General features: G+C 40.9%; 1 protein-coding gene across 1 annotated transcript in view; it reads left to right on the forward strand.

The window, feature by feature from the left end:
* Positions 1 to 351: 351 nt before the first annotated feature.
* The window catches only part of ntm (neurotrimin), a gene marked incomplete at both ends in the record, with an annotated part of 482,453 nt that continues 456,997 nt past the window's right edge, over positions 352 to 25,807 (forward strand). Inside the window, one exon of the mRNA XM_080748934.1 lies at positions 352 to 412. Coding sequence (XP_080605060.1) covers positions 352 to 412 — 61 coding nt within the window. The remainder of the gene's footprint in view (positions 413 to 25,807) is intronic.

Genomic DNA, 25,807 nt, shown 5'->3' on the forward strand with positions numbered 1-25,807 from the left:
ACTGATGCGCATGATAATACAGTTGAACAGTGGAGCCTGAGACAGCAGCGCCTCCATAAGCCGAGGCAAGCACTCACACACACACACACACACACACACACACACACACACACACACACACACCATCACCAGCACCTCTCAGTGAAGGAGGGACTTTGTTGAAGCGCGCCGTGCGTTGGTGGATGCTGTACAGTCACACAGAAAGAGCGAGGGGACTTGCGGGAACTGCACTGCTCCACTTCAAGAAGAACGAAAAAAGAAATCCGCTCCACGGGATTGTCAGTGTGAAAAGGCTATTTCAGACGACATCAACACTCTTCGGCATAAAAGACAAACAACTGAGCGATAAACATGAAGAATCCTCTCTACTGGGCTATGCTGGTCGGAATGACCATTCTACTGATGGAACAAGGTAAGTGCACGCTCTGTCATTTCTATTGACTTGTGATATGTTTTTTCTTTGGCTCTCGATAGTGGATGGGATTGTATTTAAGATGACAATTTGATATGCTTATCTTGGTGGTGATGATTATGTCCCATAACGGCATGGGAAGTTCAGGCCCTTACATTTGTTTGACATCATGCTTGCCATAAGCCGCAGCTTAAATTAAGCGATTAACGAAGTGGAGTTCAGCGGTCTCTTGATGTCAGTGGCTTGTCTCTCGAGGCTTTGAAACTGTTATATACGGATCCGCAGTAGAATGCGTTGGCTGCGAAAGTTTCATCATGATCCTGATTCCTGTATCAACTTGATTCGAAAAAGACAGTTGTGTTTAATGTGGTTTAATCTGCAGTATCCCTAAAGAAGAGATCTGTGTGTAGGCAATAGCCTAGGCTAGTTTCACACGGCAGCAATATTCAACAGTGGTTTAATTCATCCTGGCAGTTGCAGTAAATGTGGCTTTGTCGATATGGCTCTGTCTGTGGTGGTGTTTGCCCGCGCATCATCTTGACGCGCACTTAAATCTCGGGACGTCTTTGCGCTTAAAGTTGATTAAGTAGTAGTTGTTAATCCACACAGACTGTGTTCGGGTCAGGGGAGTTAAGCCGTATATTCCCCGGGCAGGCAAGGGGGCTTTGTGATTGGAATGGAACATTTACGCATGAAGCAAGCAGGGCAGGCAGCCGCCTTTCTGTTCCCGATTACACCTGCCACTAGAAATACAACCCAGTCATAATCTGGACCTACTATAGATAAGAGCCCAGGACGCACTTTAATGCCTATGTAAATTAAGAATCTTAATAGACTGGGTCTGGGAGCAGAAAAGATCGGAACCTGTGTGTGTGTGTGTGTGTGTGTGTGTGTGTGTGTGTGTGTGTGTGTGTGTGTGTGCGCACGCACGCGCGTGCTCTGTGCGTGCGTGTTTGCGTGTGTGTGTCACTATAAGAGCATGCCTCTATTGCGGTTTCACATGTGCAAACAGACAATGCAAAAACTTGTTTCATAGGCCTTACCACATTTAAACATGCAATTTCTCTCTCAATTTACCACACTGTAATAACACAACGTCACGTCATGTAATGGTAAAAACACATCAATAATTAAATTGTAACTAATTTAAACATCAATCACTGAATCTATATTACCAGCAGCAGCCCTAGTAGGCTACAGAGTGCAAAAGGCTCTGGCAAAGCAGTGCTGCTGCAGTATGACAAGTAAACTAATGGTCAAAAGATCACATAACATTATTGAACATTATCAAGCTGTTCCAGTGATGGCATACAGTACAGTACAGCCAATATTGTGATCGATGGTAGGTTTAAATTCTAAATTAAGATGATTTGTTATCCAATGATTATTTGAAGGCTTTTCATTGCAAAAGCAGAAACACTTTGTTAAAGTAAATGTAGCCGACAGGGGTTATTTGTCTTGGTAAGAAAGATTCACATGCAGAGCTGACATGCTCAGTTCAAGGACAGAAGCACCTCTCCGGGAGCCATCATAATTTGCGATTTCTCCTTAAGAGTTAGTATTGCCACATGGGAGGGAATACAATTGCATTTTATAATATGTCTCTAAACACATAATTGTATGGTAGTCAACTGAATGACAATGACAATTTGACAAAACATCCATTTGGACTGAATGGTGCAACTGGTTTTGAATTGACAATTGTCAGTTTATGAGAATAATAAATCTACTATACCCGCAGGCAAACCATAGAGATTTTGCTTTATTGGGCATTCACTGTGGCAGCATTTTGTGAAATCAGTCACGGGAAGTTCATTTATTTTCTTCGAACTGGAACAAGTTGGCAGATGCTGACTATGGTCACCTTTTATCTCATTGTTCGTTGACAGCAGCTGGACTTTTTTGCAACATGGCATGACAGCAGCTAATCACGTACCAACTTGCTATAGTGTATTTCTTGCCTATAGCTGCAATGTCATAAGCAGTATAGCTAACTCAGTTTGGCACAATGGACAGTTGTACAGCAGTGTGGTTGTGGACATCGCTGTAATTGGTACAGGAAAAATCTGTACACCCTCTGTATCTGGGTTGTTAGTACAGGATGGTTTAGGTTTTATTTTCTCAAATGCATTGAGAAGTAATTTAGGTAAATACTTGTTGGTATTGGCCAAATCAATACTCTTTCACATTTTGATTATGCGGTACAGACAGTAAGATAGATGTGTATTACTGTGGAAAATTTAAAATAATATTTTTAGATTTGGTCACATAAACCTGTGTCGTATAATTCTCCACCAAAAGGTGTGCTGTCAGTATTTGACCAAAGTTGACATTTCCAGGTCTTACCGTAGGTTAAAATAGGTTTAAAACATGTCAGAATCTGACTCACCTTGTCTTTGACTCTAGTTAAATTAAAGTCAGCCTGCTGCTCCAAATATGAAGTGTCACGTCAGGTTGTCTCCTCACTACATTAATCTTCTGGAGTTGATGTACCAGTCATATTTAGAGCTACAGCTATCGAGCTATCTTTTATTCTTTCAGTTAATTGAATAACTAGTTCTGTGCCCGGGGGTGTGCACAGTATAAGAGGGATTGAATGTAGGAGTCTCAGAAGTAATGTTGGAGAACCAAGACTTGTGCCTGTTGGGAAGAATAGTCACCATTGATGTCCAGTTGTGCAATACCAGTTGTATCCGTTTGTTTTTATGGCTCTCTTTTATGCCTGTGTCCAAGCCAGTCTGTGATGTCATCTCCAAATTTGGCCACTGTAGTGATGTCAGTCAGTGATGTCAGTCAGTGATGTCAGTTGGGCATTGTTGATGTCCAGCCGCATGCTGAAACAATGCCCAAACTTGAAGATGAGTAAGAGCCGCATGCTCCAAATTTGGAGATGAGCATGCTGACATCACAGATACTAAACAGTGTCGCCACCATGGTAACAGCTGCATGTTGGGCATTGTATTATGATGTCAGTTGGGCATTGTTTCAGCATGCGGCTGTTACCTTGGTGGCGACACTGTTTAGTATCAGTGATGTCAGCATGCAGACAGACGGACATTCGGTAAATTAATAGTTGGATAACCAAGAATCGCCACCGGCTGGTCAACAGCCGGACCACGTCATGACTCATCACGCTCATGTCACTATGACGCAGCCATACCCATTAGCCCAATGCAGCTCAAATAATATAGCCCAAATATAGAGTGTGTTGTCTGACCTCAATGTGATCATGGGATCAGGCGCAAACAAATCGGTCAGCTCCATATATGTTGCTAGCTCAGCGACAGATATGAGGCCGCAATGTGGCCTGAACTCTAGATGTGAGGGCTGCCATAGCGGCCGGAACCTCTAGTAATGTAGCCTATCCGCGAGCTCACAGCGCTTGCATCACAATGCGTTGTGAGCGTGGGGACCCGCTTTTTTATTTTCCCATTTCTTTCAAATTGTTTTACATTTTTCATCTGTAATGAATACCCAAAATAGGGATTGATTATTAATCAATTATTAAATGTTCAATAATAATGTATTATTATTTCAGGCTGATTTTTGCAAAACACATTTTTGGACACTGCTCCTACAGATTTTGCCCTAAAATCACACAAAGCGGTACACAGTATCTCTAAAGTCATGTCATCAACATTCCCTCCTGATTGCCTACCATTGCCTTCTAAAGTTTGTGGCTGCGACCTGATGGTCGCTTATCTCCCAATTAGGGAGTCCCGAAGGGTGGCCGAGTGTCTAGCCGGCGAGCGGCCTACTCGGGAACGATGTAAATAGGGAATGAATGCCCCGCCCTTTAATGCAAACTCCATTATACCTGTTGTCATAGGACCACGTTTTGACCATCTGTCTGTCTGCGTCCATTTTATGCCCATATATGGAGATTTCTGTATCTGCCTGTCGGGTGGGCGAGCGTCTAGTCGGGGACTGGCCTACCCGGGAACGATGTAAATAGGGAATGAATGCCCCACCCTTTAATGCAAACCCCATTATACCTGTTGTCATAGGACCCATTTTGACCATCTGTTTGCCTGTGTCCATTTATGCCCATACAGTATATGGAGATAGCTGTATCTGTCTGTGTCCCTTTTATGCCCGTATATGGAGATCTCTGTATCTGTCTGTCTGTGTCCCTTTATGCCTATTATGGAGATCTCTGTATCTGTCTGTGCCTCTGACTGTGTTGCAGACACAATACAGATTCCGGAAAACCCTGATGTCAGACATCAGCTCCGCATACAGAGATTCCGAACCTTTCGCGCCGGTTCCAGAAAACCGCGTTTAGAGTCGGGTCGAGGCGGGACACTGCACTCCCTGCTGCGGCGGGGAACGCGCATGCCGAAGTCTGTGTTGAATCAAGTGGCGTACGTGATGTCAGAGCCTTTTGTGCCGGTTCCGGGACACCTTGATGTCAGACATCAGCTCTGTATACTTGACCTAGAGTGCAAAGTAAAAGTGTGGAAGAATCGTCTATTTGCACAGGAGTGATGTCAGAATGAGTCAGCAGAAGTGATGTCACAATGAGTCAGCACTTGCGCCGGTTCCGGAACAGCCTGATGTCAAATATCAGCTCCGCATACGGAGATTCCGAACCTTTCGCGCCGGTTCCAGAAAACCGCGTATCGGGTCGGGTCGAGGCCGGGTACTGCACTCTGCGCTGCCGCGGGGAACGTGCTTGCCGAATCTGAAGCCGGTGGGACAAACGGTTCTCGAGATACACAGGGCACATACTCACAGAGATTTGTCGCATTTATTGTAAGATTATTATATTGGAAAAGAAGCGGAGATATATCCATGTTTCTGCAGCCAGGATGAATACAATTCAATGGGCGCCGGAAGTCGCCGGATGTAGTATTCCGCGAGGCATCATGGGAACGTTTTTTCACCCACTCCCGGCCAACGCAGCGTGGGGGCTATCGTTACCATGGTAACCAGTTAACACGTCTGTGAACGTGATAATGGGGCCGCAGCATTCAATTATTGAAATCCCAAATGTGAAATAGACATGGACCATGCCACATTGATGCTGACCTACCAGTCTCCAGCTTTTCTTTAGAAAGTAGGACACTCAGTTAATTAATGTCGAAATAATCACGCAAATCGGTACACACTTGGCCTACACTCATGTCTTCAACATGAATCTGTCCCATATAGCGCCACCATCAGGCAGATTTTTGGGCACTGCTCCTACAGATTTTGCTCTAAAATCACGCTGCGACCTGACGGTCGCTTATCTCCCGATTAGGGAGTCTTACTTGTTTTAAAATGTGTAGCACATTGGAATAGACACTCTTGTAGGCTATGTGTTTCTGGATTATCAATGTGATTCTGGTAATATTACTGACCGCTCAGCGCTCGTTTTTTTTATGTCTGTGGCAAAAATATTATTTTGATCAAAATGTCCATCACATTGTCTCATCAGTCTGCATGGTGTTGCCCCCCTGACCCAAGTCATATTCTACTTACTTGCCATTTTAGATCTTCAATAGAGGTCCTCCTCTCATTGCGAGGGGTCAAACATAAAGCCCTCAGGTAAATAGCCACGCTTGTCCTCAGTGTCCTGTGTGAGGCCAACCTGCTGCTGTAATATTGAACATTTGCTAGGGCAGGTCGTCATCTTGTTAGCGTGTAAGAAATCACTAGCCTAATGGCTGAGCAGTTCATTTCATTAAGCCATACCCTGTGTGTGTGTGTGTGTGTGTGTGTGTGTGTGTGTGTGTGTGTGTGTGTGTGTGTGTGTGTGTGTGTGTGTGTGTGTGTGTGTGTGTGTGTGTGTGTGTGTGTGTGTGTGTGTGTGTGTGTGTGTGTGTGTGTGTGTGTGTAGCAGTTCATTTCATTAAGCCAGGGGTTCTCAAACTGCCTTCAACCACGACCCCATATTATGAGGTGTATTTCTCACTGACCATGGCGTTTGTCTCCTTCGCGATTGCCTCGACCAGTTAGTGACAGAGATGGCCCTCTCCATCTAGCTTCCCACCATCAAACACGGCCAATTGTTTTAGTTGGAGGGCCCCAGCCAAGCCGGAGGAACCCTGGAGGATACAAACCTCTAGGCTCCACGGTGGTGAGCAGAACTTGACCTCCGCACAAATTGTTACCTCTTAACCTCTTGAGTCCTATATTCAAAAGTTTCCGAAACAGCCAATCTACAAAGTGACAACGTGTCACATTGTGAGCTTGTGGATTTGCTATTTCTTGGAAGTTTTTGAAAGTTTTTTGTTTATAATGACATTCTCAAAATAGGGACACCAAGTTGTTAAAGGAGCTATAGTCAACTTTTTCTTGAAAAACGGATGCTAAAATAAAAATAATGTTTCGAAAATATTTTATAAAAAAATAAGCTTCATATATGTGTTTCAATTAAAAAATGACCACAAAAAGCGTAAAATAATGATAAAATAATCATTTTGGCCCTTTGTTTACATTTACAGGGTCCGTACTTTGTTTACATCCTAGTCTGTAGACTAGGATGTACACCTACAATGAAAAAGTTGACTATAGCTCCTTTGAGTCTACACATTCGGTAACAAGTGCATAATGAGAACAGGCCAGTTCTGCAACACTGGAATGTGTGCTGAAGTGCCTATACAGTAGCTGAAAAGAATAGACAGGAAGAAGAGTCAAAATAGGATGAAAAAAGGATGATAGATGTGATGGAAGGCATACGTGTATACAGAGAATAGGCAGGCTACTGTAGTTGTTTGCGCTACAAAAAACAAGGCAGTCAATCTCCAGAATTCCAATCTTGGCTATAGTACCATTTCAAACCCAGGACATATAGATTTTTGAATTAACAATGTTTTGAGAAAAGTATGACTCAAATTTGTTTTATCGATCTAAATCACGTAAGGGATTGAAGACTCAGCACTTTAAAATGCTGTACTGTACCTTTGCCACAACGAGCTTCAGTTATCGGGAATGACGAGCCTCCTCGATTAAGGCACTTAATGCCCTGAAATTAACCTCTAAGACAGTGCTATTCCCAGGCTGAGTACTGGCCCCTGCCTGCTCCACAACAATTGTAAAGGATACTGTAGGTTTAGATTAATGTCTGGGACTTTGTTGTTGGGTGCACTTGTAGGGTAAATGCTTTCTTGTTGTGGAAATTCAAAGCTCTCAGTGCATTTATTTTAGGAAATTCTGGGGACTGCACTCAGACTCTACTTGAAGAGACAGTTTGTCCAAGCATCATGGCTAAAGACAAGGAAGTTATGACAAAATGTGATGGTCGTGGCTTGTTTGGTGAGCGAACAAACCCAAAGTGTCACTTCATCATCGGTGCTCTGCCACACTCTGACAAGAGCACCCAGAGTCCAGAGCATAGTCGTGTCACAGTGGTTTTTCTGTACAAATGCACTGGGGTTGGGCAATCATCATCTCTATTTTCAGATCGAAGTAATGTAAAACGTCGGTCTAAACATAAACTTGATTCAGAGTGATGTCTCTCTCCATGCTGTTCCTGTTCATAGCCAGCACCTCTCAAATATAGATGTGCATTTCCACTTTCCTCTACACTGTAAGTTACCACCCTGCCGAGGCTGCAACATTTGCATATGTGTTTGCTCATATGTGATAGTTTACGGTATGTAGGCAGGCATGAAGCACAGTCATCGGTGTGATGGGTGAGGTGTGACTGACAATTTTTCGGACCGGAGAATGGCAGAGTAACTGCAGGAAAGTGGCAAGGTGGGTTGAATATATCATCAGGTGTATTTGGATATACTGCCATGTAGACTCAATCACCTTTAAATTGGTAGAGATGTCAAAACTAGTGATCATCTCAGCGTTTGTCAGTACACAATGTCATTGTCAATCGGCACAACCCTAGAATGCAGACTTATAAACTGAATGAATACACATGCACAAAGTAAAAATAAGCTGCTGCATTTGAATGTTGGTTTACAATTCGTTTTTTAATATTATGTATGAAGCTTCAAACTGTTTTACTTTTTCCCCTATCCATTACCATCCATCCGGTTAGGCCACAGATTTAAGTGTAGAAAAACAACAGCTGGATCACTCCAACTTTTTAATTCTTTGTGTAATGAATTTACATATCGTGCTACTAGCAAGTACATATGTTAAAATACTTGACTGATTGATATTGATCCCTTGGGAGAATTTCTGTTGTAATGACAGTACACAGGACAAAATACAGAACTAGATGTACAGCTAAGCTGGGAGTAATAATAATAAGAGTAAGCAGGTGGCGGCATTGCTGAATGGGGGGCCCACCTGGGGGAACCAGAGCCCCTTTCTCCCAGGTTCGATTCCAGGCTTGGGTAGCGATGTCGATGTGTGTCCCTGATCAAGACTCTTAACCCCTAATTGTTCCTTGTGGGCAGTGAATCAGCTGGGTTGGGCTTAAAATACTTAATTTCCCTTGCGGGAGGAACTAACAGGTAACAGATAGGTATTATGAATAACGTACCAGAAACTAGGAGATTTAGGTATAGAAACTCTTACTTGGCCCTCTGTACTTGGATATCAGGATTAGCGTGGTGTTTTATCATAATATAAAGTGTAATCAAAGTGCACTAACAGTATATTAAGTGGTAACAGGTATTAAAAAAGTGTACATACTTGCCGTTTGTCAACACTATCCAGAGCTGGAGTAGTCAAAGAACAGGATTCTAAGTTACAGGCTTGCCCTGGATATCCAAACAAGTATAGGCTCTGTTTAGCGGGTAGATAACGGCCTCATGGAGGCCTAAAACCTGAAAAATAGTAACAGAATAAGATTGGTAAAGATGAAAAGGAGCAATCTAGTGAAACAAATTTTGGATTTAATTTTATGTTTTGAAAATTTTGCAAATTCTTTAACATTTGGGGAAATGTTTTGCCTTGGCATGACATGCCCAAAATGTTGACGGCGGATTGAAAGTTGTTAAACAGCACTAGTAATGAGGCCCGCCATTGGCAGGGAAGGTTATTTTCCCTCCTGCCGTTGCTTCACACTTCAAGCCTGTCCCTCTCCCCCTTTTCTCACCCCCATCCCAGTGCTCCCTCTTTTCTCTCTGTCTCTGTGGCTCGGAGACGGTGTTGGCAAAGTGTTGCCAGGATGCAGCAGATACACTTGCAGGTTTCTGGCCAAGGCCCTTTCAGGCCTGTTTATTATGCCCCATGTCCTTCCTCCGAGAGTCCACCTCAGCCAAAGTTGAGAAGTGTCGCTGGTGAAATCCAAATGTCCAGCAACAGCTGTTGTTGGATGGCCAACGGCGGGCAGAGACGGATAGGGTGGTAGTTTGTGAGGCATGGTGGGCTTGTTGCATACTGTCTTTATTCAAAGACATTGGGATCACTGTTGATGAGTTTAGTGTTCCTTTCTTATCGCAGGGTTACAGATACTCTGCAGGGGTCTTAAGGCAAGGCGTTTGTCCATTTGGCACTGTCGACATTATGTCCCTGAAGCTATGGAGAGAGCAGGCAGATGTTAGATAAGGTAGAATAGGCAATTTTCACACACACACAAAGTCACAATGTCACAGTGCAATAAAGGTACATCATGTAAATTGGGTGAGGAGACTATTTGAGGTCAGTGTCTCAGCTTAGAATTGCACAGTCTGCCCAGGAAGTGTTATTTCCCCCATTCAAGTTGAGATTCAGTGTTGTCCCGTGGCACAATATGTTATTAAAATAATTAGTTGCAGAGAATGAGCATGAATAATTGACATTGGTCACTACACGGATGTGAAATTACCACTTTGCCCATTTCATGAAAATGAGTAAATAATTAAATAGAAGTGTGTGTGTGTGTGTGTGTGTGTGTGTGTGTGTGTGTGTGTGTGTGTGTGTGTGTGTGTGTGTGTGTGTGTGTGTGTGTGTGCATATACTGTATGAGATAGATGGATACTGTATACCCTAACCCATAACCTCAGTAAAACTATGCCTAAAGTAAACCTAACCCTAACCCTTAGTTGGACTAATGGGAAGTTGAATTATCGAGATTTTACTACCTGTTTGGTATGACTTTGACACTTCCAAAAAAGAGGAACAACAGCTATTCCAACATGCTATGATTGGGAAGGTTGCCTTTTCCCCATTGTTATAATACAGCATTACATTTTCAATTATAGTGTAACACTACAAGATATGTAATTTATGCAGACAGAAATTATGAAAGCAAAATGACATTTTACTGGGTAATTCAAGTAAAGATATTTGATGAATTCCATTCCTGAGATGGCTATTTAATCACTTGAATATATTAGCATGATCTCTATTCTGTACCCAACATTTTGTCAAAATAGCAGACCTACAAGCATACCAGTGATGTTACTAGGTTTTCAATGTAATGGGTCCCGGGACCCACAGGTGGTCATTCAAATGGGTCCCAGAGTTTTATGAGTCCTCAATATAAAGTTTACGCGCGCAAAATGGCGTCGGACATCGGTGGAATCAAAACATTGACGTTTCTATCGCCTGTTTAAGACTTTCTATGTGGATTTTATTTTTGTTAACGTAGGGTAAAGTAGGATGCTTTCACCCATGAACAATGGTGGTGTCGTGTCTGTGGACATTTTTTTTTTCTTTTACTGCGACGCGGTAAATTATTTTAACATGGACTCCAATGGAGGCGCATCCCCGGGACCCCAGGACCATGACATGAATGAGCCCCTGGGTGACTTGAATGAGTTTTTGATGCGGGATGCGCACGTAATGACATCACTGCATACAACACATCGCAACGTGTTGTGAGCTTGGAGATCGGCTATTTTTGGGTAAGAGTTTAGTGTCGGAGCGAAAATAGTTGGAGGCCTATTGTAGACCCTGTTCAGGTCAAATGGTCTAAGTGGTTAGTTGAATGTGTTTCTTTTGTTTGGAAATATATTGAATAAAGTCCTGAGATTGAGGTTTACTACTTTACAGCAACTTCAAATGAAGTCCTTGGATTGAGGTTTGCTTTACAACCACCTCCTGGATATCAAGTACACCAAAGTCATTATGTCACAACATTAACAATAGATTCGATCAGACAGAATTACAGGGTTAATAGCCAACAGAAGAGGGTTTCTTCCCCTGTAGTGTTTGCCGAGTCCAGTAAAATGGTCACGTGGCTCGGAGGTGATGCTGCCCATTGCAAGGAGAAACTGATTAATAAGCAACACAGATAGTGACTTCAGACCGCAGCCATTCACCAGGTTGTTGTGTCTGAGGAATGCTGCCTCCTCGACAATGCCAGAGCGTGCACTCTGCAACAATCGTTTCTATGTAAGCACTAGTGATTGTAACAAAGCGAATAAGCGATGTTAGAAATACTGGTCTATATCATGTATGCATGTCCTTTGGGATGAGGGAATGTTAAAGGCTGTTCAAAAAGAATGCCATGTTTTCAAAATACTGCTGTAGTTTTGACTTGACACAATCCGATTGTAAACTACCAAACTGAAACAATTTGCATTGAGGATTAGATTTTAAATTGCTTACAGTAAAGTATGCTCTCCCGTATTAGGTACAATTAATTATAAATCAGTATGGTAGTTGGACATTTGAAGCATTTAACATCTAGAGATTCATTGTATATTCTCTTTATTCATAATTAGGTAAACCCGCAATCATAATGAAAATATTGAACAAGGGATTGCACACAAGAAAGGCCAAGAGTCAGAAGACTTACTGTATGCAGGCATTGACCTCTCTAACAAATCATCAAACAGAATGCATTATAAATAAAGCTGCAATCCATACACAAGACGCAGCAAGCATAATATCTAACAAAACAAATCCTAGCAAAACAAATATATGAAGGATTAATACAGGGAGCGTGGGTGTTTGTGTGGGCACATTTGTTTGCAAGTATGTATGAGACTGTAGTTTTAGACTATTGGAGTGAATCCCAACCACTGTAGTTATAAAACATTGTGTCTGCAAGTCAGGCAGACAAAGTCAGAAAACTTGGGTCAGGATTTAGAAGGCGTTTTTAGAATCGGCCTCATGGGTTAATAGATGAATAGACAAATTGTGCTGCAGCCTGCTATTAGGGCAACATAATGGACTTCCGTGCAGTCAGACTAGTATCACTCCTGGGCTTATTCAAAAACACTTAACAAAGACAGCAGGTTGGTATTTGGCACTTGTTGCATCTCATTTTTATGGGATATTGAATTTTCTCCCCTGGCTGCTTGTACAGCAGGATGCAGAGTGGCTTGTAGTCAGAGTCAGAGTATTGAAGTGTAGGAGATTTCCTCACAGACATATTAGAAAATCATTCAGCTCTGTGACATGTTAATACTGTCAGATTCCCCCCCACCCAAGATGTGGAACATTACCTATTTCTTGTGTACAGTCAGTCAGTCCCATAACAAACTCACTGTTTTACTCTTATTTTATTTTTACAGCAGCTTGCTACAACTGGCTGACCGAAGTGGTTTTACGCATTGAATGAAGATCTCACCGGATAAATCTGGAATGACAAGAGAATGAAGGAACCAGATTTTTATCTGGCCCATTCAAAACATTTGCTTTAGGTTATGAATTTGTTTTTGTAACTTCAGGAACATCAGAGGCATCATTTCATAAAAAAGTAAGGGGTGACAACTGGCAAAAAGTTACCACTTAAGCACTATTTATAGCAGAAATAGTTGCTCTACAAGCTTTCACGAAAATATGTTTTAAATGTTCACCTATAATAACATGCCCAAAATAGGGACGCTAGGTTGAAAGTTGTTAATAAATGTATGGTTGCAGACAAGAAAACACATGTAACATGTGTCACTTGTAGATGGACAGACATGGCTTGATCTGAAATTACATTAATCTTGGGAAAATATGCATAAATTAGATATTAGGTTAAATGTGAACACTAGGGGGTGGCAATTACCACCCCCTGAGACCAGTTTGCTAACAGAATCCTGTGATATTTCCTAGATTTCAGTTGCAACGGTATTAAACTTGGCAATCTGAGGCTGTTTACATACATTTTTTGCAAAGCATACATTTGTTTTCATTACATGAGGGTAGGGTGGGATGAATTATTTGATGGCATTTGACAACAGCTATCTGGCTGTGTACTAATGGTAAAACAGTATATAGTGTATAATGAGGAGTGTACTTACTGCTGAAGAAATGTAGTGAATGAAAGCAGAGGTCATGGAGGAGGAAAAATGGAACGGGAACAACCATGCTCAGCATGGGAGCAGCCAAGCAGCTGCCATGAACACAGTGAAAGATGGTGTTTGTGTTTCAATTGTCTGCTTGTACAAACAGAACTGAGGTCACTGGGCTTCAGTGAATTTCATAAGGGAATGATTTTTTTCATTTTTCTCCCCCAGCTTTATTTACTCATGGTATGGTGATTTAGCATACTTGCCTGTTTACAGAAAGACCTGGCTTCATTCATTACAGTTTCAGATATTCACACTCGGGGATTGAATCGGAACATCAGTAGTTGCAATTTTGATAGAAGTTAGAGCTTATTGTGTAGACTGCAGAGAGGGAGTACACACAATTGTTTTTCTTTAGCCAGCTTTCTTTTTTTAAATAGATGGAGACCTGGGAAATCAGAGCAGAGAGGGGTATAAGGACATGCAACACAGATCTGCAGCTGTAGTCAAAATGTGATGTATTCGACCGGTCACCTGTCATGACACATTGTGAGCTTGTAAATCAGCTGTTAATGCTATTTTTGACACATGTATTTGACATTATATTGCAAAATTGTGTGACCATACTTTTTAGAATATTTTGTTTCTATTGACTAGGTATTAGACTATACAGTAGGTATTTAGGTTGTTAGTTAGGCTGTTATATGTACCGGCTTCACTGATGGGGACGGGCGGTCTGAGTGAGGGGGATGGGCCCCAGGCGTCCCCCTCGTGCCGCCGGGGCTGAGTATATGCGGTACATATAGCAGCCTAACTAACAACCTAAATACCTGCTGTATAGTCTAATACCTAGCCAATAGAAAAAACGAACATATACTCTTCTGCCCCGCATTTAAACCCGGTTTCCTTTGCAAGTCCAGAATGTTTTGTCAATGAGCTAATAGAGCCTGTCTGCTTGCTCAGGGGATGAATTGAAAATTGACCATCAGGTCAAAATCCGCGTCGGATCCTGTGTCTAGGTGAGACATGACCTTTGACACTATCCGAACGTCTCAACAGAAGAGCAGGGAGACAAAATACAATCACCCCAAGTGTATACGTTATATTGTTTTAACATACTCTACCATAAAGATTGGACAAAATTACATTTTATTCAGAAAAAAGAAAGTCACACAGAGCCGCTTTAAATTAGGCATGGCATTTTTATTTTTAATTTGTAGGTTTGGGGAAAAACGGTACCACTCTTTCTGGGTTATTATAACATCAGATTAAGGTACGGTAACAAAATGGTTAGTCCGTAATCGTCCTTTAATGTGCACTGTCCTGGAAATGAAACAAAGGAAAAAAATAAAGGTTTCAAGTAGAGATGGACCGATTGCAAAATTCTTGGCCGATACCGATCCACCGGTTTTATGAAGATCTGACCTGCCAAAACCGATTTTTCCGATACCGATTTCTTTAGCTAAGAACTAGGAAATAGGGTTGCTCCAATACCCTTTTGTTTCAGGCCAAGTAGGCCTACAAGACATACTTCAATTTGAGTACCAATAAGCTAGAAGAACACTAATGCCAAATCAATCACAATAGTACAAGATCCAAAATCACAGACAATATCCAGTCTAATATGACCGTCTGGACTAGGCACGAGGAAAGCAGGTGACGCATGCTTTTTCCCCCCCTTCTTTTTGGAGACGACATTGACACAGGATTATGGAATATATCCTTACATTGCAAAGGTAATCGGCACCATCTGTATTCTGTAGGCTGCCTCTAAGCAGACTGGCTGCTACTTGCTAGTGTTTACGTCACAGGACCGAGCATCATGCTGTGCAGTGCAAGAGATACAATTGGCCGATTTTGGCATATTTATGTCAGTGACCTGCCGATCACCGATTTGGCCGGTTTGATATGATACCTGCCGATTTCTGATATTGGCCGATACCGATGTCCATCCCTAGTTTCAAGTGGTTTAAGAGGCTATATAAGCTACATTTATTGAACTTCCGAAATTCACTCTGCTAATGTTCTACACTGGTACAATATCAACAGATTAAGCAGGTTACTAATGTCTAATAGCTAACAAATTAATGTTTTCCCTTTGTTTAGTTTTTTCCATTTCAACAGTGACTTTGCCATGATGTGAGAATTCTATGGTCTGCCTGCCTGCACTATAATCTGCTGCTGTCATCCACACATCTTCATTTGCCAAAAGCTCCTATTCCTTTTTATAACAAGTGTGTACATATAATGACTGTTCCTCCTTTTGGAATCGATGTTAAGATCCTTTTATTGGGTTTTAAATCACTAAATGGCAATGCTCCTGCGTATTTATCTGGGATTCTTTCATAAGATGCTGACACTGGTCTTTTAACTGTTCCAAAGGCTAGAACAAAAAGGCATGAAGTAGCAGCTTTTAGCTCTTATCGTCCTAACCTTTGGAAAAACTTGCCGGACGATCTACAGGCTTAATCAGTGGATATTTTTAAAAAGAGCAGTTAATACACACACCGTTAGCATTGCTTTTGCACTCGTTCTTTGCATAGTTTGAATGTATTGTCATTTAATTATCCCTTATTGCGACCGAAGGTCGCAGTTTACCATAAGAAATGTCACAGCTTGTCCGCGTCCTGTAGACGTGTACACGTGTCTATGGGTTTGCCGCTCTGACATCATGCTCTAATGTCACTGTGATGTCAGGGGAACCACTCTACCAGAATGGGTTTGCCGCTCTGATATCACACTCTGGCTTCACTGTAATGTCACACTAACAGAATCCCTTTTATGCCCATATATGGAGTTCCCTGATGTCATCAATATTAATGATGCCATGTTAGAGAGATCCCTGTGATGCCAGGGGAACAAATCCCTTTTATGCCCATATATGGAGATCCCTGATGTCCACATCACTACATCTGTGATGCCAGGGGAACAATCCCTTTTATGCCCATATATGGAGATATGGAGATCCCTGTGATGCCAGGGGGAACAAATCCCTTTTATGCCCATATATGGAGATCCCTGATGTCCACATCCCTGATGTCCACATCACTGTGGCGCGACCTCGCCCTGAGGCGTCTTACTAGTTTTTAAGCGGTGGTCACAACGCTCCTATACGTGGCCGTGTGTGTGGGTATGTATGCGTCCGTCCGTGTCTGTATGTAGCCTGCAGTACCTTTTCTGACCACACATGTTAAGGGAGGGGCGCTGTTGTTCAGACTCACATTCACACCCACACATACACACACACATACACGCACGTACGCACGCACGCACACACACACACACACACACGCAGCCTCCACCGCTCAGTTCACACGAGTGTGATTTTTAATAGTTCTACTGTGAAGTGCATTTTGTTGCACTTGCTGCATGAATATATATCTCCAAAGTTTGAGTAATTAATTCTCTGCACTCACCACCACATGTATGTACTGTAATATATAAGGTAATTGTCATGTGTGTGGTGTATAGGCTGCTACACACCTCTATCAAGCAGACATGACATCACCTGTCCAGATTAGATCGATACTGAGTTAGAGAAGCGAGTCAGTCTCCTCAGCCTCATTTACAGTGAGAAGGTGTCTTATAATTGGGACTCGGCCCACTTCATCAGTATAGCAGCATCATGGCTTCGGAGCAGATGGCAGAGTTAGTAGTTAGCAAGTACATGGTCTGAGTAATAATCTTGCTGTAATTATTGGGGGCTTGCCTGGGCATTTGTGTGCAGCAAAAGAGATAATATTTCAATTAGTGCTATCATTGATTGTGCTGGAAGCCCCCTGGCTAAGGCCTTTGTGCTTGCAATCTGTAAGAGTGTTAATAGGAAATAGTTGTGCCTCTTGAGAGCAGGAATGTTCATTAAGAATATAGATGTCAGCTTTTTTTAACTCTTTATTAAACCACATAGCAGGACAGAAAAGTTGCAAACACTGTGCAGCTCATGATAAGTCTGTTATGTTTACATGATTTAATTGACGTAATATATAGGCTACCCTCTGCAAATTAGTTGGTTTACAATCACAGCCTGGTGATGGAGCCTTTTTCAGTGCAAGCCAACGTAATTGCGATATGGAAGTGTAAATTATGAAACCCTGACATGGCAGGTCTGAGCCTGCTGGGGTTATCAGCGTCATTCCAGCGGCCCCTTTGATTGATGAATTTAATGTTAAGAGATCGATAGAGCCCGTGTAACTTTAACCACCCCCTTAAGCACTTCTATGATGTACTAGGGGTTGAAACAGAACCGTTGAGGAAGAACATAGACAGGAGATATCGGCCCCGGGAGAGTTTGTCCATCTGTTTGTAGCTCAGACGCGCATGACTGACTTAAATGTACATAACCAAACTTAGACACTAACCTGCAAACACAATTCTGCCATTTGAGTGATGTATACTATTATTACTATGTTAGTACTGATACCAACAATGTTTACATCTGTCGATCACTCCCATGGATCTTAAGCAATATGCACGCTAAGCTTGAGGTCCATTGCTCGATTACATATTTAATGATTCCTGTATCTTGAATTTTGCACCAGGGCTTTGACCGAAAGTGAAATAGTAAGTGTAGACCAAAAACATTGATTACATAACGTATACATTACAAACACTAGTGGCAACATGAGACTGTATAGTATACAGTCTCATGGTGCCACTAGTACTTGTAATGTATACGTATCATAAGAGTTGACATATATTATATGGCCGGGAGAAGCAGTGGCGGATTCGTTCAAGCCCCGAAATACCCGTATGTGTGTCTCAAACATATCTTGCACACTGCACTGCTTAGGTTTGTTTTCAGTGTCAGTGCTGTTGAAATATGTTTTGGCAAACCTTTCTATTCATAAAGAGCAGAGTGAAGAAGAACAGAACAGTCAAGAGTACAATGCCAGCCGGTGCCAAAGTTAAATGGACTTGGTCATGAGTCAACCTGGGTTATCTTGAGGGTCCTACACCACTGATGAGTGATGATGACTGTTAATATGTTGTTTTAATCATGCTATAACAAACCCCTGTTTGATAAACACACAATATAGAGGAAAGCACTGTTGCTGTCGGGCAGAAACCCGACAGTTGTTTTGATTGATTGATTGATTGATTGATTGATTATTTTATTAGACAATACAAGTACAAGTACAAGTTTAGTCAATACAATAGAAATGTAGTACAGTACAAGTACAGTTAAACACCCTGCCTAAAAGGAACATCCCAAATAAGACCTTTTACTGTCTTTTTTACATTGGATGTCATTGGTATTTAATTCATGGACATAACACATAGTAAGCAAAGAACACATTCAATAATATCTTCAAACTTCAAGCTTAGCGTGCGTATTGCTAAGGATCCATGGGAGTGATCGACAGATGTAAAAACATTGTTAGTATCAGTACTAACATCAAACATATAATTTTCCGAATGTCTGTCTGTCTGTCTGAGTGTCTGTCTGTCTGTCACAGCGTTTCTCCTCAGTGGCTGGAGCAATTGATCTGAAATCGCATCACCATTAGCATATGAACACACCTGACATAACTGTGAAGCCCGTTTGTCACTTTCACAAAGTTGTCTGGCCCTGTTACAGATGTTGTCCAAAAATCATGCAGATCGGTACACAGTATGTCTGTAGCCATTAAACGAAACGGGTATTTCTTACATTGATGCTCCTACATATTATCATGCAAGCACCAGTTAAAGTTACTTTCCATCCCTCATATACTGTGTGCACAGTGCACAACCCATAAACCACACACTGCCCATCATTTCGGAGCTCATATCTTTGAACGGGTAAGGGCTAGTAGTAATAATAGTATACATCACGCAAATAGGATAGCGAAAATAGTTCAACAACAAGCTCACAATGTTTCGCATTGAAACACATGAAGCTTGTAGAGATTTTGTTTGAATGACAATCCCAAAATAGCTTGCCAGGTTGAAGTCTCCATCGGTTTTATAAATATTTAACCGATAAAGTATTAACAAGACCTTGTGACTAAATAAAAACTGCGTTGGATCCATTGGAACACAGGTTATTTTTTTCAATTTTCTACTAACAAGATATAATGCAGTCAGCATCTCACAAACACAGCTCTGCTCCTCTTAATGAAAGATCATTAATTAGCAGTAGGTGGTGATGACACTCCTGCCATAATTATTATTACTTATTACAGTCGGGGAGACGTGAGCTTCGCCTTCATGAACCTCTCCATCTTGTGTTGCATCGTTGAGGTGATTTGTCACACTGCTCATTCAAGACAAACCTAAGAGCAGCCTTTTACTTGAGCTGTCAAGAATTTGTGCCAGTAGCATTAACAAAGATGATTAACTGAATGCATGGAACATTATGAATGTGGTGTCATTCTGTTTTGTCTTGATGGGCGTGGCAGCACTAATTTCCACAGACAGGCCTAATTCAGTACACTTGGATATGTTTTCATTCTGATGTAGTCCTTATTATTTACTTTGACATAGTTTGAATAGTTAGTTAATATGAAGAAAAAAAAACATGTTGACCTAATTCCAGTTTAAGTTTAGGTAAATCCTGCCGCGAATCATTCTCATTTGTTGAGATTCAAGAGATGTAAGACAAATTCGGCTGCATTAAATGAACCGTCATCCATTATGCAGGCTTGTAATAATGAACCCTGTGGAAGAGACGGTTTTATTGCCAAGAAGGATAGGGGTTTTAAAATGCACCGAACCTTTGGCTGAGATGTTTATGTTCTTCATTGCAAAAAATATGTTGGTATCAATGGTATATAGGCTATAGATGTGTTCAGTGCATTGTTTAATATATTGAAGGCAGACAGCGTATGAACACTTGGCATTTCTGGCCATACAAATGGAAGAAGACATAAACAAAAGTTTAATGTGACTGTTGATTCTAGACTTCATTCTAGACTTCATTCACATCCAAAGTCTGTACAAAGATATTTGCATTACTTCAGATGCTTTCCATGCTCATTAAATTTCATGGAAGCTTATGGACCCCCCCGACCCCCCTCCCATATAATTAATGCTTAACGCTTGAGTGGCAATCTTAATAGTCTTTTAAATGCTCAATACAGAAATGAATGTTTCTCATTAATCACAATTTCATTGCTGTGATTTCTCCAAAGCCATTTTCTTAGCTTGGGTATAAGACATCATTCATTTAGGCCAAAAAGCCATTGTCCCAAATTGAGAAATCACTTTCTTTTCCTTCCCATAACAATGTGATAATCGTTTTGGCAATCACAATTAGAAAACATGTTGTTTTATACAAAAACATTAACTCAGTTTTAGTATAAAGATTTGCTTTAATGTTCAACCAAAAAATCATCCACTCATTCTAAATGAGCCAAAACATTGCAAATGAGGAGAGCAATTAAAAAATTGATTGAACTTTTCCGGCTACTTTCTGATTCTGCCTTGTTCTAAAACCACCACATTCAATAAGGACTCAGAGATGCAAGTGTGAAATTCTCATTATTCCATAACACCAGACATGGGGAAAAAAGAATCACAAATGACAACTCAAACGGATAGAAAGACAATTAAAAGTCCCTTCACTTTCTTCCCTCTTATTTCATGTGTTTGCCTACGGTATATGCCCATGCGAATTAGATATTAATATATTAATATGTGTAGTCAGACACTTCTTGTATGAATACTTTAGTTATGAACATGCTAGCATACAAAGGCTGTCCAGCCATTCGGGTCCTGCCTGCCCGTTTGGCAAACCAAGGTGACCTTCTGGCATGGCCAAAGGGCCCTCGACAGGAAATGCTGTTCTCTTGCCAACTACACTGCCCTTGCAAAATGTATTTATGCTGTTCCTGTCATCATCATTCCTACCAACAAAATGTCATTGAAACAACTGCTCTCACCCTAAAAGTGTCATACATATGGTACTTAAGCTGATTCAACATTATGGATAATTTCCCACATGGAGTGTTAAAAGTTTACGAAACATTACACTATATTGTAACTGTTGTATATTGTTTTGCAGGAAGCTTTTCCCTGACTTTGTTCATCAGGAAACCATGAGCCACTGAGTTAAGAACCCTTATGATTGCACACGGTGGTGCAAATACTAATTATCTACAAATGAGAAGAGGTATAAAATAAAAAGAAGATTTAGCAAATCAAATTACATCATGCGTGAAAGATTACATTTAGTGAAAAGATTACTGTGGACAAAACCATGGAGTAGTAGACCGCTGGTTCTCAATGTGTCCTTGGGGGGGTTCCAGGGTGTCCCCAGCTAAATGATTGATCTAGCCGGGAACCAAATGGACCCTGCTCTGTATTTTACTCTGGGGGCCTCTGGCCTAATGCATAGCATCGTGGAAATGAAAAGGCACGAGAAGCACTGGCGTACACTCTTCGTGTTCTTCATTAGACTAGACTTTGGACAAGGAGTATTCCTTATTGGTGCAATGAATCCTGACTGCTTTGGAGCAGACTTTTATGTTTTTTGTCTCTGTCTTTGTAGATCTCTCCTCTGTCAGGCCCAGTGGTGTTTTAGTCTTAGATGTGCATAAGCATTACTGTTGACTAGAGCAGGACCGGGTTTTTGGATCCTAGCCAACCAATTAAACATTTAGTGTTATGTGTCAAAAAGTGCACAATTGTCAACTTAATTTGAAAAAACGTTGAGAACATTGAACTGATAAGGAAAAAACTAACACAAGAAACCCACTAATAACTATTTGATAGGTTTATTTAAAAATGTTTGTATCCGTAACCAATAGATTGGCTATTTGCGGCATAAATTGGGCTTAATAATCAGTATGAGGTTGGTCTGTTTGTACCACGTGACCGTAGATTGTCAAATTAGACAAGACAAATTACACAAGAAGCTGACATGTCAGCTGTTATTTTGTCTTCATGCTGTATCCATAATTCATATGCATTGCACAATGTACATATCCTACAAGTATGCATATAGACATCTGCACCTTAATTATAATATTCTGCTAAGGCAGGACATGCATATTTTCATGTGAAACTAGTGTAATTCTTATTCTGTCATTTTTGGGGTGTGATCTTTATTTTAATTTTTTTGGGAGGGGGTTAACCATACATCACCTTGTCAGGCTGTAATGATTGCAAAAACCTAAAATATTAATGTAAGTGATGAATGGCAGGGGCTGAGATGATAAAATCATTGTGATATATAGCACAACATAATTGCTCAGCTTCATTCAACTTGTTTTGGTTTGAACGAACCAACAACTATCCTGTGTGGTCCACTGTATGTGTAGCCCACTATACTATTATGCTGTGTAGTCCACTGAATGTGTAGTCCACTGTATATGCTGTGTAGTCCACTGTATGTGTATTTCACTGTATATGCTGTGTAGTCCACTGTATGTGTAGTTCACTGTATGTGCTGTGTTGCTGTGTAGTCCACTGTATGTGTAGTTCACTGTGTGCTGTGTTGCTGTGTAGTCCACTGTATGTGTAGTTCACTGTGTGCTGTGTTGCTGTGTAGTCCACTGTATGTGTAGCCCACTATGTGCTGTGTAGTCCACTGTATGTGCGGTGTAGTCCACTGTATGTGTGGTGTAGTCCACTGTATGTGTGGTGTAGTCCACTGTATGTGTGGTGTAGTCCACTGTATGTGTGGTGTAGTCCACTGTATGTGTAGTCCACTGTATGTGTGGTATAGTCCACTGTATGTGTGGTGTAGTCCACTGTATGTGTAGTCCACTGTATGTGCGGTGTAGTCCACTGTATGTGTAGTCCACTGTATGTGTGGTGTAGCCCACTGTATGTGCTGTGTAGTCCACTGTATGTGTAGTCCACTGTATGTGTGGTGTAGTCCACTGTATGTGTAGTCCACTGTATGTGCGGTGTAGTCCACTGTATGTGTAGCCCACTGTATGTGTAGCCCACTGTATGTGCGGTGTAGTCCACTGTATGTGCTGTGTAGTCCACTGTATGTGCTGTGTAGTCCACTGTATGTGCTGTGTAGTCCACTGTATGTGCTGTGTAGTCCACTCACTGTATGTGTAGTCCACTCACTGTATGTGTAGTCCACTTTATGCGTGCAGTGTTGTCCACTGTATGTGTGCAGTGTAGTCCACTGTATGTGGGTGGGTGACGTGACGTAACGTTTTCGCTGTCCTCGGTGTCAAACATGTATAAATAAAAAATATATTTGTCAAAAACCTTCTGAATATTGTGCAGGACATTAAGCTTTATGTGAACTTACTCAAGATTAAAACATTTCATTCCTCATTTCTTCAGAATTTTCAACCAAACATGGCAAAACTCATATGGTGTGACTGTCCTGACCTTGTTTCTCAAAGTGGGAACTTGAATAAAACTAAGAAAAAGAATTGCTAAAAAATTATTTGAAAATGAATTTAGGCTAAAAAAATGTCTATTTGTGAGCCTATATCTTTTCAAAGTCAAAGCATAATGTTTTCAGTCATTTCTGATCAAAAACATTTTGTCCCCCAAACCAAAATCATTTGGTGTGACACTAGTTTGGACAAATTAAACAGGCAATTATTTGGACACCTATTGGCTAGAGAGGTCCTTCTTCTGTAAGGCTATTCAGCACTCCCAGCACAACTGCAAGACAGGTGTCTGAGGTGAGTTATGATTTTAACATTTTCATGAAATGCCATCTTGTTGAAACTTTGACAAACTCACCACTTTGGATGTCTGTTGGTGTGACACCTTTTCATTAAAAAAAGCTTAAGTTATTTGAAGTTTTGGTCATATTTCCATGTAGATCTAGGTTGCTTTGTTATAGCTAGCATGCTGTTAGCATGCTAATGTGTACATAGTAGCCTCAAGGTAAACCTAAATGCAGAAAACGTAATATGGTGTGACACTTAATCATAATGGTGTGACATGTCTGCTTGTCACGCCATATGACTTGATTGTCACACCATATGATTTATACTGTATTTAACTACAGATATAACAATAAATAACAAAGTTCCATGTTTCTTTTGTACATTTAAACATTTGTTTTAAACATTTTTACATAAAATGTAATTTAGCTTCATTCAGTGATACTTCAAATTCATCAGACAGAGCAGAAACCCCTTCACAGAAACCTTAACATATTGTTTCAATCTAAACAATATTTTCTCTTTGTCTTAAACTATACATTCCATTTTCTTTTGTCAGCTGGAAAATGACAAGTGCTGAGAGAACGAGAAAGTACAGGGAGAAACTAAACAATGACCCAGCAAGGAGAGAGGAGCCAAAGGGGCGAGACTGCATTTTCTACGAAGAGCAGGAGGTTGTCTGTGGCATAGCAGAACCGCAACAAGGCAGCCGGTTTGCTACCCTCACCAAATACGACTGGCTGATGTACAATACAGTCTAAATGTATAATCTAATCTGATCTAATACTTTTGTACTTTCACTCACTGGACTGGACAGTGGACAGTGTTAAGGTAGGACCCGAGACAAAACTAGCGAAAATAGCTGATCTACAAGCTCTCAACACGTTGTGCTGCGAGAGCTTGTAGATCAGCTATTTTTGGAGTTGCGCAACCCAGCACTCTTTAGCTAGTGGAGATGTGGTGTAATGTCATGATTCCTAATTACATTTGTTCAACACAAAATGCTGTGTTCAAGTTCAGGAGACTTCGGAAAAAAGCAATTGAATGCTGGGTTCTGTTTCCACTAATTGGTGTTAATAAAATGTTGCCTTGGCTCCAAGTGTGGCTATGCGCCTTATTGTCTCTTTAGGATCCTTCTGCCGTGGGCCGGCAGAAGACTTAGGTGTGCGTAGCATTCCTGTGCACATCCTCATCATCCATCTACTACTACAATTCTTTCTTATCCCATGTTAAAGCCCTACAATAATATCCTGTTCAGAAATATTAAGGCCATGTTATCCTGGGTAATTGTTTAATCAATCAGTAAAGTTCAGTACTCACTAATAGGTAGGTTAAAACACAGTTTGCTTTGACACATGAAGATATGATCATACGGTGTGACACTAAATCATTTGGTGTGACATTCCAAATAGTGAAAAATCATACCTTTATTAATGATTAAACCAAAAAAATGTTTATGGATTACATAGAGAATATTATCAGGAAGAGTAACAAATATTTGTGTAATTTTAGAGAAAGTTTTGACAGAATACATTTAAAATATGTTGTAAGATCATGAACATGGGCCTCACACAGAGTGTCGATTATGAAAAAAATATACAGATATAATTAATTTTCAAAAAACTATAGTGGATCACTGGTTAGTTATGATAAAGGACTTTGATAAAGTGAGTAACTTAAGAAAGATGTACTCCATTTTCATTTTATGAACAATTATTTTCATGTCACACCATATGACGATTTTAGGCACAAGTACAACAAACTGCTGAATAAAGTCTGATTCC

This window comes from Nannobrachium achirus, assembly GCF_963921795.1.
Source record: "Nannobrachium achirus genome assembly, chromosome: 19".
Taxonomy (NCBI): domain Eukaryota; kingdom Metazoa; phylum Chordata; class Actinopteri; order Myctophiformes; family Myctophidae; genus Nannobrachium; species Nannobrachium achirus.